Here is an 18,457-nt window from a genome sequence, read left to right as displayed (position 1 = left end):
CGATTACGTTTTATTTTAAAAGTTTATGTCGTCTCTGATATTTAATTTGGTCCCATTTGATATAACATCTACAATGTTTCAGCGCACACCTGTAAATCTTTCATATAACACAAACGTATAGGGGGAGTCAGGTAGTTATAACGCGTTATCGTGTTTTATTTGCCTCAATGTGTGTTAGTTTATATTTCCATTACACTTACTAATGAAGTTAGAATCATATAAAATGGCAAAACAACATCAACCAAACGTAATAGTAATATAGTTTACAAATTAGGAGTTGTATGTTTCACTGCTTCCAGACTCATCACAGGACATAACAATAGTAAGTGCTTTATTTTGATAATATTACGAATCAGCATCAAAAAGTGAAAAATTCGGTGTATGTATCATCATTCACAAATCAATTGTCATACTAGAAGAGGCAATACGTTAAAATTAGAAATGTGCGGATCCGCCACTTATCCTAGGAGCTGCTCTTTTCCCATTCATTGTTTGTGCCAAATTACTTTGATAATTTGTGGTATTTACTCTTGAAGCTAAATAAACTTGTCAAAAAAGTAGTCGATAGATATTTAAACGTACTTACGGTATAGTTCGGATACCATAAACTGTCGATGGTGTTTGTTTTGCTGATTTGGAAGGTAAGAATTCTTGGTAGAATTAAAAGAATACTGGTGATTAATAACATCCTCATTTAGGCTGTCTTCGTCACTCTGAGGGCTATAATTTTGCTGAACTATCTCCTCAAATGAAGAACAAACGGAGTCTCGCGATTGAGAGTCTAAAAGTTGAGGGTGGATAATCCAGTTATTTAAGTTCATAAACTCGTTAGGATATATATTTTGGGAGGGGGGAGGATAGCTGGATGTAGTGGGAGAACCAACAGATGTGATGTTGTTGTTATTGGATGCACTGTGACACATGATAGGAGTATTTTCTTGTTGCTGATATGAGTTTTGGATGTGTGAACTACAAGACCTTGTCTGCTCTTTCTGAAATAGGCATTGTGATATTAATCTTTTATTTTCAAGCTGTAGTTGCAAAATCTGATAACGCTGTCGTTCATCCCTTGCAATACTTTTCTTTACCCATTCAAGGGTCTTTTCAACTATTTGGCTTTTTGAAGGACGACGATAATTAAGTAGATTTGGAAGTAACTGCGCTAAGGATTGGAATTTTGTATTGAGACTCTCACGTCGGGCGCGCTCTAGAGCATTGTGTTCCGCACGACGTTCAGATTTACTCATATATCTGAAAAGAAGACTTAGATCTACATCATTATATCTTTGAAAATAAAGAATACATACTTTTTGTTGGACGCATCATCGGATAAGTTATTCTTGTATAATAGTGCTTGACCAGCTGGATCACTATCAGAGTAATATCGTTCCGTATCTGGCAATGACTCTACTAAGTCATTAGTGGTAAATGGGAACTGATCTGAATGTATAAAGTGATCATAATTTACAGTCGCTGCATGGTCATCTAGGTTTTGTTGAGTAGGAAACATGCTAGTGTGTAAATTTTCTCCCCCCTTTTTTTTTGTAAAAAATATAAACTGGATAAAAGGAACAAGAAAAAAATGTTTTTTTTACGTTTCTCTTTTTATACATAAATCGTATACAGGGCCGATCGCGTGTAATCTACTTTAAGGAAACGCACCGATGTTTACAACGGAGACCCAATTATAAGTGCATAGGATGATATTACTTTTCTTTCATGTTACTTTTCAATGGTAAGGTCGATAAATAGCTTCTTTTGACAATAATATGGATTGCTCTACCTGGATACGGTGCTTAGAAGAAAAAAAAAGGAATAAATTTGCATGACATTTATACATGTCTACTTTAGGCTCTTATTGCTTTTTTTCTTGCCTTTTTTTGAACACGTATTTTTTGATTCGTCATCTGTAAAAAAGGATATGAGCGGATATTACTAATAACGGATAGCTTTATAACATTAAAATAAAGATAGTTCCAAAAAAAAAAAAAAGATACCAAACATCCTTACTATGCTCAACAGAATACGCAATACACTGGAGTATGCTTAATAGAGTAATAACGTTTTTAACTCGCTATATTAATAAGAAATTTATTCTATTTTGTTTTAGTTAGACAGACGTTTTTTTCCTTATTATTTTTTTGTTTGTTTTTGCTTTTTTTTTTTTTTTTTTTGCTTTTTTTTTTTTTTTTTTTTTTTTTTTTTTTATTATTATTAATTCATGAAAGTTTCATTTGGGAATAAGGACCAAAAAGCTACGCTTGCACAAAGTGTGACAGAAGATTAATGTAATTATAGAGAGTCCAGTTAGATCTTTAGGTATTGTCGCCTAATAAACCTTATGACGATGATATCATTATCGAAATGCTGGGTATTCTAAAGCTGTTCCTGGAATTTTAAAATTATTTGTTATAAGTTTGTCTCGGCTACAATTATTAAAAATTGGATTCGAGACTCTCAGAATACTCCCAGAAATTTATTTTTGCTAAGAGTGACAATACGCGATATCTGTGTATTTGGGAACCGCTGTTTTTATACATACAATATACAAGAGGCAGTTCCTTTCGGGGCTTATCAATATAAAAATGACTCAAAATATTACCAGAATATTATTTTTTATATCGATTAACAGAACAATACGCAATCTTAATATAAAAATACAGTGTGAATAACTTGTAGGTCGTCATCTGATTGACACCTTATACGATGGATACTTAAATGGAAAGAAAAATATTACGGGATTTGAACATTAGTACCCATTTCAAAGTCTAGCTGATATTCAAAGGATATCTCAATACCAATAAACTTTAGAGGAGTATGCTTATCTCTTAACTTCGACACTTATCGATATTTACATTTATAGACGGTGTTTGCAACAGTCAACCCCCTCTCCCTTTTTTTTTTAAAAAAAAGGTCCATTGTCTCTGATTAGCAAATAACATGTAAACATATTTAATCACATTTGTTAGTTATGGCAGAAGCTATATCGTTTATCATTATCCATTCAAAACTTAAGGTATTAACATTGATTTTCGTTATTCTAAAACCTTCTTTTTAAAATTGTTACATGTCGTTGTGATGTATGAAAATAGCTTTAAAGTGAAACATTTTATCTACGAATGGCAATTACACGGATGAAAAATCAATCTCCCTTCCCCTCATTTTTCTCCTGTTTTTACATAAAAACGTAGGTTTATACAAATTTTACGCGTTAATTTTATGAAAGCCACATGTTTAGTGACAAATAAGCTACACTGTAGATATAGATTTAAGGTGATTCTTTCTACTGAAAATTAACTGATATTAATTTCTTAACATCTGGAGGTAAGTCATTGTACAACCTTACTTTACACAAGGTCTCGGGGGTGGAGGAGACCTTTGAGGGAAAGCATCTCCGTTTTTGAGATATCACACCTGCCTCCAAAAAAAGGATTGTCAAAATTAATCATACATGTTTGCAAGCATATTATTGGAATGCAATTCTTACTTTCTTCAATTTTTTTTCAATTATCAGTTAAAGAAAAATGACACTATACATGTAAAAGTGCATTAAATGCAGAACAGGCAGATCTCCACTATTAATTACAATAATTGTGCAACGTTATAAAACAAATATTTTAGATTTAAAATGATCAAACTCTTCCAGGAGATTGACGTAATCATCAGTTGTTGTTTGACAAACCTTAGAATTTTTAAGCAAGTTTTAGCATGTATAACAAGTTTTTAGGTTTATGCCGACTATAAACTTCACAAACAAGTTAAAATTTGCTTTGAGAAGTAGTTTCGTTTGCAATTTATAGTACTTATTTTTTTATAATAATTTTCTCGCCAACAATGTCAAATAATGCTTTAATTGTTAAAGATAGTAGACGTGAATATGTATCTTAAAGCAGTTCGTCTTCATAATTTAGTATGGACGTTTGTAAAAAAAAATGCTATTTAATTAATTATGTAACTACATTACTCAATCCTATTAACGTTAACAACGCTATATGTAGTCGCAACATCTATCATGTGAAATATACAGAAAGTTATGACAAAAATAAATCTGGGATCTACAAAACGTTCCTTCAGCTTTAGTGATTGTAGTATTAAATGGCGCGGCTTGTGCTATTAACTTAGCCATACCAAATATTAGTATTTGTAGCTGAAAGACGCTTATTTTGTATGTTGGTGTAACTGGGTCTATTGCTGAGCGGATTAAATATTAGAAAAAGCACTACAGATGGCTGTATTAGGTAATCGATGAAGTTTACAAATTGAAATTAGACATAGTTACTGGGTAATATCAATGTTAAATGCATATCTTTATATGTCATGGTTTGATCATCATTTGATTACAGTTTTGTCGGCACTTTATAGCATTTTGTTCCGTTAATTTGCAGTTAAATAAAAGGCTGGTAGCACATAGATTTTCTATTCATGACAAAAGTTTGAGTTTTAAAGGGTAAATGTTTTGGTTGAAATGATAGGTTTAAACTTTCTATGATCTTCGTATCCCCACATAGTTTGTGTTACATATCGCAGCAATGTTATCCAGGTACTTGAAAGTTATTGGTAATAATTTAACCGTTGTTATCCACTTTAGGACTTATTCATAGCACGTGTTTCCGAATTACAAATACATGCGTTTCCGAACTGCAAATAGCATCCTTAAAAAATTCTAGTTCTCTAAACGAGAAAGTGAACTGAGACAAACTTTGTCAAGGGGCTTTGAAGCACAAAGTATCACACACAAATCTTATTGCAGTGAAATAAAAAATAAACTTTAATTCATGCGTGATGTACAATATCCTTAATTCATTGATTAAGAGATTAAATTAAAATTGCAGTATTTTTTTAGAAAAATAAATGTACTAATGATCTAAGCTCTGGAATAATAATTTTTTAAAAAAAGAGAATAGTACACAGGTTCTTTCCGAGCTCATAAGTCATCTAACAGGTAGAGGTAGCCTCCATAGGTTTAATTGGTAGAATTGGAGTTTTAGCATCGGCTATTTCGCCGCTTGCTCCTTCCGATAATGGGGACATCGAACTCACAAATTTATCGTTTGTCAATTTACGAGCAAGCTGTCCCTTGGGCCTGTATGTATCAACTGAGCCAACGTCCACTATTATATGGTTAGATATTTGATTTAATAACATTAGCAACTGTATTTACCCTTATATAATTTTTCTTCGCATGAGAAAGCCTTGGGTTTGAGTTCAATAATAGTATGAAGAGGAATACGGGCATATGGTAACTGTTCATGGCTTAGTCCCATAAAATAAGCATACATACAACGAATAGTAGCTTGATGAGAGATAATCAAAATATTTTCGTGTCTTTCTAAATCCATTATAACAGGCTCTAATCTCAATACTAAATCTCTGTAACTCTACTCAAAGCGTATCAATTAATAGAGTCATATTTTTTTTTTTTTTTTTTTTGTGCGTACCTCCCCACCACGATAGCGGTAGTTAAATTTATCTTCATCTCTACGCGCAAAGTCGTCTGGGTACTTGATCTATTAGAGAACGAACTTTAGTTAAGGCTGTAATTTGATTTGGCCAAAAACCTACAGCGATCTCTTCATAAGTCATGCCATCACAAACCCCAGTATCGAGTTCATCTAAGGCTTTCCATTGTTTCTTTGGGAAATCCAAATGTCTCGCAGTTTGAATGGTACGAGTCATGGAGGAAGTCCAAACAGTCAAAGGCCGATCACCGATATTTTGTCTGACTAATTCCGGTAATTTTAATGCATACTGCTCACCTCTTGGTGATAGCCCAGCATCACCACCAATTCTGTCCTCTAAGTTGAAGAGAGATTCACCATGCTTTAAGAGGGTTAAATAATGATAGCAGTGACTTTAAAATGATACTTACTCGACTAAACCAAATTCTTTTTGGACGTGTGTGTAAATTCATCAGGTAATAAACGATTCTACTTTCTAAATAACCGCGGATCATGTTGATAATATATTGACTTCCAACATTGATTAATTTGATATAAGTCAGTTCTTGTTCTGTAACAGTTTCATAAGTTTCTTCGTAATGCTTGATCCGTTTCATAAAATCTTCGGTGGCAGCATTTGGATCGCGATTGCAATAGTCAGGCGAGGATAATTTGACATCTTTAATATTCGATAAGATAATATCCTCATCTTCACAAACTGATTCAATGAATAAAACTTGAATATTACGTGCTGTCAAAGCATTGTTGATCCAAGCTCTAGCCTTTTTTGATGAATTTGTAGCATCAAAGATCGCAACAGTACCATCCTCTTTTTCAAACCAATTGATCATATCACTTAATGCACAAGATGCTGCTTCGTGTCTTTTTTTGATGCCTTCTGCATTGTTGACATCAAAGAATGTATGTGGAAGATTTAATCCCGCCAATTTGCGACGATAATTACCAACACTAAATATTTGTGTCTTGATACCTAACCATGTCAAGTAACGACTCACTATTTTCTCGCGTGAGTATTTTATTACGTTAATTTATTCTTTATATTACCTTTATATGAGATATAAGTCTTTCCTCTTGCTGGTAAGCCTACCATCTACATAACGTGATGAGTTAAATATAAACCTTTTAAAGCTGGATCTGTGTCTTACCACACATGCAATGCGTAAATCTAGTTAAACAATATTAGACCCGTTTAAAAGTGACTATATTTGAAATGATAAACTTACTTGAAGAGCCATTCATATTTTTTTTTTTTTGTTACTATTAAAAGTGTGTGTGAAAGAAGAAAGGAAGTATGTTTCCCCACTATTATTTCAGCTTATTTCAGCTTAGTAAGAACTCCGCCTCTTTCCTATTTTTATGCTCACATTTTACAGTTGGGAAATTAAACAGGTCATCATCTAATTCAAATACGATTCGCTTATTTTGAAAATAAAGTTACTACTTCCAAGTAACTGGTAGTACTCAGTTACCGTCGTTGTGTTGCCCAAAGGAAAAAAAAATACTACTCCATATTTCCATATATGGTAATGCTGATTTAATTTTTACCTCTTAAACAAAACAATGGAGTTCATCTTACTCAAGTCATCAGCCTCTACTTTATGTAACCTTTGATGGCTTGATTAATCCCCATGGCGGTTTACGAGAGAAAAAAAAGCGGTAATTTAAATACAATTTCTACAAAAGGTCATCATTACATACATGTCAAAAAATCTCGCCTCTTCAATTATTTGATATGATGTATTCTGGTCTCAATATCTCTTTTTCTGGGAATGTATGGACTTTCCGGGTTTCAAAGTTTGCTTACATTAAAATTATCAAACTAGTGTATCTGTAAGATTAAACCCGGAACGAGTGCCTTCGAAATTCAATTGATAAAAGACAAGCCTCAAATATGTGAGGTATTTGAGTTTCACCGGAAGTCATTCCATTACGTAAGCTCAATACCCATCAATTAAAATGATCTAGGCTAAGAAAAAAACGCTTTTGATAATAATGCGCAAATAAGAACTCGCCTATAATTTATCAGGATCTTGTATTTTTTTTATTTAAAGGCATTTTTAGACAGACCAATTCTTGGTCTTCTCCTTCTATCCTCCAATGTATCTTTTTTGCTATCTATACCCTCTTTTTTCACATCAGTATCAAGGTAACCATATGAGGGAGGTACTGATTCTCTACCGATATCTGTTTATATTAAAATCAGAATTAGTTTTCTAAAAATACATGCCAACTCCAATGCCTTACCTAATTCACCTTCTTGGGACGTACCCAAAGAATTAGAGAAATATGTCTCGATTGTCTTGGGCGTCTTCAGTGTACTTTTAAGGGGTTTATGTTCCAGTCGGTTAAGCTTAGTTGCTTCTTGTGATTGAACTAGACGAGTTGAAGATGATTCTTTGTGTTTTCCTTTCTCTTTCTTTTCATCTTTATTGAGTTTCTGTAGTTTTGTAGCAGGCTTGGTCTGAGAAGAGGATTCGGTATCACTGTTACACTGTGGGTACTGCTTGCGACTACTACTAACATATGATTCTATTGACTTCGTTTCAGTACTTGCATCAAACAACAGATTTTCGAAAAATCTGTCCTGTGAATCGGAAGACTTGTGTGGTGGAGAGTGGTGTTGAAAGATCTCAGCGTCATTAACAGGACTGAGAAGAAGATTTGGCGAACTGGTTTTTGAAGTATTTTCTTCGGCATCTTCGTAACGAGAAGGATTTGTCGGGCTGGAGGTTTCTGTATTCGCTTGGTTCTCATTGGAGTTATATGCTTCTGGTATATTGACATCGACTTGAGAGTCGTTGGAGGTTGATGGTTGAAAGTCACTGTTATAAGCGTATGGTGCTACCTTACGCGAATTAGACAGATTTCTGACCTCGTTTTCGTGTAACATATTTTCTTGCATATTGTATTGCGAATTGTCTGACTGTGAATCGTATTGAATTGTTGCTTGTGAATCAGTATCACTGTTATTGTCGCGGAATGTTTTATACGGCTCAGGTGCAGCTTCAGGGTAAAAATCCTCTAGTGGTGAGCAGAAGATGTCTGGACCTGGTGACGACAATGAATCTGCTGGGGAAGATTCGTTGCGCGGTGTACGGTATGCTTCTGATGCATCTTCTGGTTCAGAAGATAATGATAGTGATAAATATTCATCATTGGCCTGAATTGAATACTCTTCTAATTGTGGGCCTGTTTGGTCGATGATTTCAGGTAACGAACAGTCTGAATTATCGTCGGCAAAACTTTCTTCATCTTTAATCACTGTAGATAATTCGACATCCTGTGGGGTATTTCTTTGCACTGGTCTAATTGGGGATACCCACGGCGGTAATAGGTCGTCTGGAGCATCAACTACGTTTTCGTATCTTTGACCGGACGCCATATGTACCCATTTTTCAATCATGGTCTGGGTGAGAGTTTTCGAAGGCGAGGATTCTCTTGTTTTCTATTTTAAATCTTGTTAAGTACTGCATACTATTATGTTGACAAATAAAAGCCTTACTGGCTTATGACTCGAGCTTTCCGAAACTGGTTAAAAAAACACGTTAACAGTGATTTTTTGTAACTTCTTTATTTTTTTATGTTTACTAGCTGAACGACTTCGATCTAATCGACTAAAAAACGACATTGCGCTTGGTTGCCTTCGTGGTGGAACTTCGCTTACCACGATCGGTCTATTGGGATCATCTTGCATTTTTTTTTTTTGGACAAAGTGAAGAAAAGAATATTAAACGTACGGAGGTTCAACAACAAATTTAGTAGAGCCGCTCTCAGGGTGTCCTTAGGGATGATGTCATATTTTTGCTTCTTTGGCTGTCATCTTTTGGACAATGTCTGCACCTACGTCTTTTTTCTTGTCTTATTATTTGGTAATTCATCAATGAAAAGAGGTTTTTACAGAAGAAAACAGTAGATTTATAGTCTATAGGTTGTGAATCTGCAGTCTCATATAATAACTGAATATTCTACGAAACCTGACAATGATGTCCTACATAAAATTTGATAACAAAACGAGCATATGTTACATAGAAAAAATAAAAAATGGCACTTTATTTGTATTGCTTATTTCTATTTGTATTGCTTATTTCTATTTGTATTGCTTATTTCTATCTGTATGGCAAACATGAAGTTTCTTTGCCCACCCTTCATTATTTAATTTTTAAAAATAAGTCAAGATCTTGAATTATCCATCGTATATACCAACTCGGTTATGTGTATAATGATTCCATATAGACATATCTAGATGTAAAAAAAAGTATTGTTTAGCATTGTTTAGCATTTGCTAGCAGTATGATAGTCTCGTTTTTTGACGATTAAATGAGCGGGTATGAAATACCATGATGGCTAATAAAAGTACATCATTGTAAAAGATAGAACCAAAGGAGCAACGAAAGGACCGACCTTAAAAAAAGAATGACAGACATTGTAAGATATAATTAACAAGGACTTGGTCTAATAATAAAAAATCTGAAACATAATTTACTTCAGATGTTATATTATCAATTAAAAAAAGGGTAGGCGATTATTCGCATCAGTCATTTACATGCCTTTACAAAAGTTAAACAGCATTTAGCTTTAAGTTTTTGGCTATGCCATACAAGGTACTAAGAATTGGATTTAATGCAGACGGCCGTCAGCCACTAAATTGTTAATTCAACTGGCAAAATACCCCAATGATGGTTTAATTATCATGTAGGAAAATAATACCGGGCTAGTGGTACAAAAACACCCTTTGGTAAAATCATAATGCAGATAGTTAAAATAGATTAATGTGCCACAAAGCTTAATGATACGAAGAATGACATAAGAAATTAGGCTATTCTTATAGAATTTATTTTACTTGTACAAAGTTTGAAAAGAGAAACCTTAGTTGAAAGAAATGTATTCACCGCCGTGAATCTTGGCAGAGACAACAATGCGAGAAGCAGGGTTCTCTTCCTTGTAGTAACCAGTCTTGAGAGTAGGTCTGAACTTAGTGACATGTACATCCTCAGGATTGGGAGCAGAAACGGATGATGTTTCACCAAAAAGATTAAACAAAGTGAAGTCTCCCTTAAATTTATCAGCCGGCTAAATATGGGATGATTAATAAATCGCATCATAATATTCTGTTCAAATACTTACAATATCAACACTGGCAGGACCGAAAGTGGAAGATGCAGTAATGTTAACATTCTCTCCAGTAGGTTCAATATTGACCTTGGCAGCGCCACGAACAACACCAGCAGCAAAAGTTTCACTAGGTTGGTAAGTACCCATAACGACGCCGTTAACGACGCCAAGAAGAAGTTTCTTGGCTTTCAAACCCTATAAATATTTGTTAATACAAGTTTTAATCCCGTTTGAAATTTTCACTTTACATCAAAGATAATGGCACCACGACCGAGGCCGGCCTTAACAGTTCCGAACTCCATTCCATCGAGTCCAGAGCCACCTTCAATACGTTGAGCAGACTTGATGTGAAGTTGGACATCCTCAAAATAGTCAATGTTGGAGGGAAATTCAACATCAACATTGTAGACAAGACAGTTTTCTTGCTTATGATCTTCCTTATCACCATCCTTATGACTTTTGTGGATATGAGCATGTTCACCTTCAGTACCATCTTGAGGAGGGTCGTCATGAGGAGGTTCAGTAGGAGGAAGGGCTCCCTTGAAGTGGCCGCGCTCAATTTGAACAGCGTACTGACCTTCATGATCGAAGGCAGACAACTTGACTTCCTTCTTGAGATCTTCGCGACCAGTATAAAGAGTAACAGTAACCTTGACATCAGTGACAGATTTGTCAGTTGACTTGGAAAGACGAACATGTCCACCACGGGAAAAGTAGCCATTCAAGAAGACACCTGTACGTTGGAATTCTTCGGGAGAGAAATTGAAGACGGTGGATGTGGCTTCAAGCTTCTTTACATTACAGAAAGGCTTATGAGGGTGCTTCTTGTGGTTCTTCTTCTTCTTGTGACCTTCCGTAACTATATTTGTTGGTTAGTTCATTTTGTGTTTGAATAAAATAGTCATAATTACCAAGAGCTTTTTCAGAAGCAGGACTAGAGTTTTCATCAGTCCATTCGTTTTCCATCAAGGCCCCGGCAGGTTTGTCATGGGACTTCTTTCCTTCATGATGCTTATGCTTATGCTCTTTATGGTGATCTTTGACATGACCACCATGATGAGGAGGAACGGAAGCAGATTCATGGTGAGGATCGAAATCATCCACCCACATATTTGAGGGAGGAGGAGGAGGAGTAGGATCGTCATGATTCTTCTTTCCCTTATGATGCTTGTGGTGCTTGTTTTTATGCTCTTTATGTTTAATATGATGAGGTGGAGGTCCTTCTAAACCGTTTAAATGTTCAAAATCAGGACGTCCTTGATGGTGATGGGGGACACCGAAAGTTGATTTTAAGTCAGCCATATGTTCCTTCAATTCATTATATTGTTCAAGGTGCTTCAAGGCACATGGTTCACGATCTTCGTATTGCTATAATTATAAAAAAAAAAAAGAAGGTTTAATATGACATCACATTTCATGTACGTCTATAGAATATTTACAGCCAATGCGTCACCGGCGAAGACAGAATCCTGTTTCAGAAAACAAATAGGCGCAGCTTTAGTTTTATGTTTCTTGTATATCAATAATTTTTAAATCTTACTTCAGACATATAATTGCTGGTACAAATATGTGTCAAACCCAGAAGAGCAATAGCACCACCAATTAACAAAAATCTAACATTCTTGCCTATATTTTGCTCATTAGTAACAATACAAAAAAATGAATGGGAATGGAAGTTACGTTTTTTAGCGTTGGCTGTAGCTGTAGGATCAGTTTCTTCATAAGCAGGAAGTGCTGCTGCTTCGACGTCACTGGTTGGGACAGCAACGTATTCTTTCTTGTTCGATTTTTCCATTTTTATAATAAAGAAGAAAAAGAAAAAAGCAAAGAAGATAATTGTAAAAACGGGATTATATATTGGAAGAGATCAATGCCAAGATATCCGGGACTTGAATTTTTATTACACGAAGGGGAGTGCCATGGATGCGGATTCATCCACCCAATCAAACCCGAGACGATTATTTGCGGTTAGGCAAATTCTTGATTTGAGGGCAAGGGTTTTGAGTCTTTTGGACACAATTGATCATACCGATTTGAACTTTCTTTTTATCGATTTTTCAAGGCCGCGCCGCAGCTTGAGTTTAAACGAATACATCTGCTGACTATCAATATACATTTCTTTTTCTGGAAAATCGATTTATCTATTTATTGCTCAAACTGTCCTAATTGATGTTATTGTTTGTTCATGTAGATTCTAATATGGACCGTAGTTTTGATATCCCTTTTTTCATAATACAAATAATTAAGGCGCAAAGATTAAAAATTAACATGGAGGATAAGAATGTTGCACAATTTAGGAAATTGTGAATCACAGTATGTATAAAAATACATGTCGCATATATACATGGCTGCCGGCAATAATACAAGCCGTTCAGATATATTATATATACAAATTGGCCATGTTTTTGGTCCGAAGTTGATTTGCGGAACAAAGTTCTGGAGTATAGTGAAAGTGGCGAGCTCATGCATATATTGTCACAAACGAAGCAAATATAAATCCCTGTAACTTTGTTTTTGCTAACGATAACGAACCATATATAGGTTTAAAAAGGTGTCTGCTGTGAATTTTAATTACAAGATGTAAAACTTAAAAATTGAAAAGCTCCTTTTATAGACTACCAGATTATATCTTGCAGAGGAGGATATGCGTGTGCGATCTTACTATATACAACACCGTATATGTAACTCTTAAAAGTTTTATTTTCAAACCTCACTCAATGATTATGATATTGTCACATCGGGTCAAGTGACTTATCAATATTGTCACTAGAAGCATACTATATAAAAGCAGGCATATGAAGAAAAATATTTTTAAATTAATTAGCAACAATAAAATGACTGATCCATCTCCAAATTCTCTACAAATTAATGAAATCCCTGAAACATTCGACACAATGATTGGATGGGGTTGTTTCGGTAAAGGGGAATCTTTAATTCAAAATCAGTTTACCTTAACAAAGTTCGGTGATGACTCCGTTGATATGGATATTATTTGTTGCGGTATTTGCGGTACCGATATACATTGTATTGACTCAGGATGGAGGCCTTCCGATTACCCTTTTGTTGGAGGTCATGAAATCATTGGCCGTGTCACCCGTATTGGTAAAAATGTCACACATCTTAAAGTAGGCGATCGTGCTGGTGTTGGATGTCAATCTGCGTCTTGTAAGAAATGCTCGAATTGTCAAGATAGCAAAGAGAATCTGTGTGAGGATAATGTTGTTTGGACGTTCAATGATTGCTGGACAAATGGAGATAGTACTTATGGTGGGTTTGCTAATAAATGGCGAGGTGAAAAAGAATTTGCTGTGAAAATTCCTGAACAGTTGTCATCTGTTGATGCTTCGTCCATATTGTGCGCGGGTATAACCACTTACGTTTCGTTAAAGCGTTATAATGTTGGTCCTAACAGCAAAGTGGCTGTTCTTGGTCTCGGTGGTCTTGGCCATTTTGGTGTACAATGGGCAAAAGCGATGGGTGCTACTGTGGTCGCCTATGGAACTTCTGGTGAAAAACTCGAAGACGCAAAATCTCTTGGTTGTAATGATTATATTACTGCATATGATTCTGAAAATGCAGAGACTCATCTTAATACGTTTACACATATCTTGGCTACAAAGATCCTTAATGAACACTGGGACATGTATTTTCAAATGCTCAAAAAGAATGGAATATTTATACTTTGTGATATTCCAGAGAATAATTTAGCTGATATTAACGCATTTAACATGGCTGCTAAACAAATAACTATTGCATCTTCTTTTATCGGCTCTCCAAAGGACATTGATGAAGCGCTTGCGTTTGCTACTCAGCATGATATTCGCACTTGGGCGAATGAATTTCCCATGGCTAAAGTAAATGAGGCTATTGAATTTGTTCGACAGGGAAAGCCTAAATATCGGGTTGTTCTCATGAATTAGGCCCATTATATTAACACTAGTACCCAACTGCAATCAAAAAACATTTAGATGAAAATACAATAAATTTATCCTTTCTAATAATTTTTGATGTGTTAAAATACTGATAGTATGTCATTTGTGATTGCACTCAATACGGAAGCCGGCAGGGCGATGAGGGGCTCATTATATGGATATTATTCTAAAAAACCGATTCATCAATTAGATGTTGATAGTGAACGGGCTTTAATATTAAAATGGTCTGATAGTTAAATATTGCAATGTTATTTGTCTGTCCGAAAAATATAAGGTAGTAGGAATATGCAGCGTTTGTAAGTGTAACCCTGAGCTTTGTTTTGCCAGTGTAGTTGAGATTGAATTTTTTTTTTCTCTCTTTTTCATTTCATTGTCTCAAACATGAGTTCAAATAAGTTGAGAATTCTGTGCTTGCATGGCTACACACAGAATGCAACCATGTTTCGTAAAAAGACAGCAGTAATGCGCAAAAGTGTCGAAGACATTGCTGAATTCGGTAGATTACTGGACTGAATGTAAGGAGAAGGATATTAAACTTTTTCGTTTACTTAGTTTATATCACTGCACCTCATCATATTGCACCAGCTACATTAACCACAACCGCTGAACGTGAAGAAGCTGCCAAGGAAGAGGTATCAGAAGGTAGTTTGCAGCTGTCGAAGATGCCTCGAATTAATATTTTTGTTTAGAACATGCACCTTTTGGCTGGTGGTACTCACCCAAATACAAACCTGTTAGACCAGATGGTTATTTTGTTGGTTATAAAGAAACTGTTGAATATGTTAGGGATGTATTAAAGAAACAGGTAAACATTGAGACCAATTTGTATCTAAGATAAATGCTTACGTAAGCAACTAGGGACCCTTTGATGGTATTCTTGGGTTTTCACAAGGCGCTTGCTTTGCAGCTCTGCTTACCGAAATGCTGGAAAATCATGAGCTCGATCACCCACCTTTTAAATTCTCGATTATTGTGGCGGGATTCAAACCTTCAATGCAAGAAGCAACAAATATGATGCTGAGAAAGGACAAAAAAGTCAAAACACCTAGTTTGCACTTTATTGGAGATTTGGATACATTGGTTTTGCCAGAGAACATGATTTCGCTAGCAGAAACTTTTGAAAAGGCCAAAATATTTCGTCATACAGGAGGGTACGACATACTTTTTTTTTTCTTTTTGGCTTAGCCTTTTGATTTGAATTTTCTAAACATTTTTTATACTAGACATTATTTGCCATCCAATCCAGCCAGTCGTAAGGAATTCCAAGCTTTCATTGCACAGTTTAACCAATGAACTGTCTACGATAAACAGTCACACAAGGCTTTGATTAAAAAAAATTTTTTTTTGCACACTCTTTGTCAAAAGACATTTTTTTGGTTGTTGTGCTGCTATTAAACAAAGTTTTCTTTGGTGCTCCGATAAACTCTTGGGAATTTTTTATTTTGTAAACGAGAGACTCCGGTTACTTTTATACACAACCATAACGACTATACACTCATAAGGAAAGGGAAGCTTCAAACACAGGAAAGTCTCAAACACACCAATTTCAAGTCCTTCCTTTTTTCTTTGTCTTTTTATTTTTGAATCTTTTATTTTTTACCCTTACGATTAAAATTCTCTTCATTGTAAGTATTTTGACATTTAACTCCTACTCTTTGTTACTAAACTATAACTAAAATAGTAAAAAAAAATAAAATAAAAAAAATGCAACAATTCACACCTTACTTTCCCGGTTACGAAACCTCGAGTCAACAACAACAACAACAACAACAGACTCAAGATCAGCAACAACAGGCTTTGGCCATAAGTGGTCCTAACCTTGCCATTTATTCTCCTGCTGCCATGCAACCTTTGTCTGTCTTGGCTGCCGCTCAAAGAAAGGAACAACAACAACAACAACAACAACACCAGCAACACCAGCAGGTCGCTTTGCCTTCTCCTTCTACCATGACAGACATCGGTGCTCACGGTAAGCCCAAGAGAAAGCAAGTTAAGAATGCATGTGGTAAAGTAAAAGAAAACAAATAGAAAAAGTGATAAATGTTTCTGATATATGAACTTTTTTTCTATAGTCAATTGTCAAAAGGCCTGTAAGAAATGTGATATTGGTAGACCCTGTCAAAGATGTATTAAGTATGGATTAACCGAAACTTGCGTTAACTCTGTTCGTAAGGAACGCAAGAAGGGCGTTAAGCGTGGTCCTTACAAGAAGAGAATTAAGTCTGGTAAGTTTTAAAAAATAAATAAATGGTAGATTGTCCCATATTAACAGTAACTTAGGTGGAGATAGCGGTACTTCTTCAGGTGCCTCTACGCCTAACATGGCCTCTCCCATGATTAATGCCAACCTATATGCTCAAAACACCGCTGTTCGTGCTAATGCTTTGCCAATTCATTATCAGCCATTCCCTACCCAAGGTTACCACAACCCTTATGCCTATGACAACAACAATCAAATGATGCCTCAATCCTACATGGTTCCTGCTGCGATTCAACAAATGTATCCTACTGGTAACCCTGTTTTGTCCTATCAAGCTGCTATGAACATGATCTCTCCCCAACAACAACAACAACAACAGCAGCAGCAGCAACAGCAGCATCAGCAGCAACAACAACAACAACAGCAGCAGCAGCAGCAACAACAACAACAACAACAGCAGCATCAGCAACAACAACAACAACAGCAGCAACAACAACAACAACAACAGCAACAGCAACAACAACAGCAACAACAGCAACATCAACAGCAGCAAGCTGTTAATGGTACTTATAGACTTCAGGAACAAATGCAACAACAACAACAATCTCCTAACCCCGCCAATAATAACACTAATAATAATAGCACTACATCCACCCCAATTCTTACCGCTACTTCGATTGTTCCCACTATCACTAATGATGCTACCACTAAAGTGGATGATGATGATGACGAGGGATCGAAGTTGACCATTTTATCTCAACTTTGTAGCGCTGTACTTGATCGTAATGATACACCCAAGGATAACGAGGAAATTAAGACTGAAGACACCCATCAGAACACACCTCCTCCTAGTCGTCCTCATTCCCGTGAAACCTCTCATGACACCAGCAATAACAATGAGGTGAACATCAACTCTGGTGTGCCCAATTTTGGTAACGACTCACCCCATACATACGTCAACGGCCACTTGGCTCATCGTGGTACTGTCATGAACAATATTTCGTATGGTACACCTGGTTCTTCTCCCGCCGACTCTCCCGTCGATCCTCTTAATTTTAACAAGGTGAACGAGAACGGCTGGGCTCAACAAGAACAACAACAACAATTCCAACAAGAGCATAACCAATCCTAACTAGACAAAAAAAAAAAAAAAAAAAAAAAAAAAAAAAAACTCTTTCTTTATATGTGTACATACCAAAAAGATGTACTTTTTCTTTTCCATCTTTTTCACTCCATTTTTTTTTTCTTTTCTTTTTAAATATATACTTTTATGTACTGCATTTTCCAAAGATTTTTAGTCGTATTTTGGCTAATTTTTTGGGATGAAGTCATGTTTTCTTTGGTAAATTGGAGTACGTAAATAAAGTTATCTTTTGTATTAGTCAATGGCATCCTGAAAAACAACTATAAAACAAAAGTACGATGAGATAATGGTTCAGGACAAGCATCATTAATTAGTTTACAATATCAATGCCAGTGATTCTTTTTACATGCATCCCATTCAAATTACCATCAGTAATAGGTATCTACAAAAAATTATAAGCCTATCTTTGAAATAGACTATATATAAAGAGGACCCAAACAGCGTATTGAAACATAACCTAAAGAGCCCATTGTTATTTATGGTTCTGTTTGAGCGTCGATTTCAAGGTAAGGCCTATCAAATACTATACCAATGGCCACGGAACTAATTGACTAACAAATTCTATCTTAGATTAGGTATCTAACTGCTAAATATCAATCGTCTGATATTA

The 18,457-nt window shown here is 35.4% G+C and overlaps 8 protein-coding genes across 8 annotated transcripts; 3 read left to right on the top strand and 5 right to left on the bottom strand.

Annotated features, from left to right (window-relative positions):
- Window positions 1-435: 435 nt before the first annotated feature.
- Window positions 436-1,510, bottom strand: EV154DRAFT_574277 (uncharacterized protein; the record flags this gene model as incomplete). The annotated part of the gene is made up of 3 exons (XM_051606424.1): window positions 436-536; window positions 587-1,251; window positions 1,308-1,510. 3 exons carry the CDS (start codon window positions 1,508-1,510, stop codon window positions 436-438), a joined length of 969 nt encoding a protein of 322 aa, XP_051461828.1.
- Window positions 1,511-4,726: 3,216 nt separating this feature from the next.
- On the bottom strand, window positions 4,727-6,770 carry EV154DRAFT_495868 (6-phosphofructo-2-kinase-domain-containing protein). Its single transcript, XM_051600089.1, has 8 exons — window positions 6,683-6,770; window positions 6,605-6,624; window positions 6,504-6,549; window positions 5,870-6,453; window positions 5,563-5,820; window positions 5,439-5,507; window positions 5,162-5,378; window positions 4,727-5,111 (listed from the first exon to the last, which is right to left on the bottom strand). The coding sequence occupies exons 1-8, from the start codon at window positions 6,696-6,698 to the stop codon at window positions 4,936-4,938; spliced, it is 1,386 nt and encodes a 461-aa protein (XP_051461827.1). The 5' UTR covers window positions 6,699-6,770; the 3' UTR covers window positions 4,727-4,935.
- Window positions 6,771-7,471: 701 nt separating this feature from the next.
- EV154DRAFT_495866 (uncharacterized protein) lies at window positions 7,472-9,172 on the bottom strand. The gene is made up of 4 exons (XM_051600088.1): window positions 9,048-9,172; window positions 8,962-8,987; window positions 7,704-8,904; window positions 7,472-7,643 (listed from the first exon to the last, which is right to left on the bottom strand). The coding sequence occupies exons 1-4, from the start codon at window positions 9,151-9,153 to the stop codon at window positions 7,501-7,503; spliced, it is 1,476 nt and encodes a 491-aa protein (XP_051461826.1). The 5' UTR covers window positions 9,154-9,172; the 3' UTR covers window positions 7,472-7,500.
- A 945-nt stretch (window positions 9,173-10,117) lies between these two features.
- On the bottom strand, window positions 10,118-12,670 carry EV154DRAFT_22140 (uncharacterized protein). The gene is made up of 8 exons (XM_051594427.1): window positions 12,252-12,670; window positions 12,112-12,197; window positions 12,011-12,040; window positions 11,483-11,939; window positions 11,403-11,430; window positions 10,820-11,294; window positions 10,584-10,766; window positions 10,118-10,529 (listed from the first exon to the last, which is right to left on the bottom strand). The coding sequence occupies exons 1-8, from the start codon at window positions 12,364-12,366 to the stop codon at window positions 10,326-10,328; spliced, it is 1,578 nt and encodes a 525-aa protein (XP_051461825.1). The 5' UTR covers window positions 12,367-12,670; the 3' UTR covers window positions 10,118-10,325.
- A 1-nt stretch (window position 12,671) lies between these two features.
- On the bottom strand, window positions 12,672-13,201 carry EV154DRAFT_22101 (uncharacterized protein). The gene has a single exon (XM_051594424.1). It carries the CDS (start codon window positions 13,034-13,036, stop codon window positions 12,755-12,757), a length of 282 nt encoding a protein of 93 aa, XP_051461824.1. The 5' UTR covers window positions 13,037-13,201; the 3' UTR covers window positions 12,672-12,754.
- Window positions 13,202-13,377: 176 nt separating this feature from the next.
- EV154DRAFT_599315 (chaperonin 10-like protein) lies at window positions 13,378-14,567 on the top strand. The gene has a single exon (XM_051607105.1). It carries the CDS (start codon window positions 13,406-13,408, stop codon window positions 14,489-14,491), a length of 1,086 nt encoding a protein of 361 aa, XP_051461823.1. The 5' UTR covers window positions 13,378-13,405; the 3' UTR covers window positions 14,492-14,567.
- Window positions 14,568-14,846: 279 nt separating this feature from the next.
- EV154DRAFT_22064 (serine hydrolase FSH) lies at window positions 14,847-15,876 on the top strand. Its single transcript, XM_051594420.1, has 5 exons — window positions 14,847-14,999; window positions 15,056-15,145; window positions 15,193-15,308; window positions 15,362-15,654; window positions 15,727-15,876. The coding sequence occupies exons 1-5, from the start codon at window positions 14,885-14,887 to the stop codon at window positions 15,794-15,796; spliced, it is 684 nt and encodes a 227-aa protein (XP_051461822.1). The 5' UTR covers window positions 14,847-14,884; the 3' UTR covers window positions 15,797-15,876.
- Window position 15,877: 1 nt separating this feature from the next.
- On the top strand, window positions 15,878-18,176 carry EV154DRAFT_22065 (uncharacterized protein). Its single transcript, XM_051594421.1, has 4 exons — window positions 15,878-16,128; window positions 16,185-16,508; window positions 16,576-16,728; window positions 16,784-18,176. The coding sequence occupies exons 2-4, from the start codon at window positions 16,208-16,210 to the stop codon at window positions 17,833-17,835; spliced, it is 1,506 nt and encodes a 501-aa protein (XP_051461821.1). The 5' UTR covers window positions 15,878-16,128; window positions 16,185-16,207; the 3' UTR covers window positions 17,836-18,176.
- The last annotated feature ends 281 nt before the right edge of the window (window positions 18,177-18,457 follow it).

Source organism: Mucor mucedo (genome assembly GCF_025094135.1).
Source record: "Mucor mucedo strain NRRL 3635 chromosome Unknown EV154scaffold_11, whole genome shotgun sequence".
Taxonomy (NCBI): domain Eukaryota; kingdom Fungi; phylum Mucoromycota; class Mucoromycetes; order Mucorales; family Mucoraceae; genus Mucor; species Mucor mucedo.
Note: the sequence above shows the minus strand (reverse complement) of the source record. Positions and strands in the feature narration are given on the sequence as shown.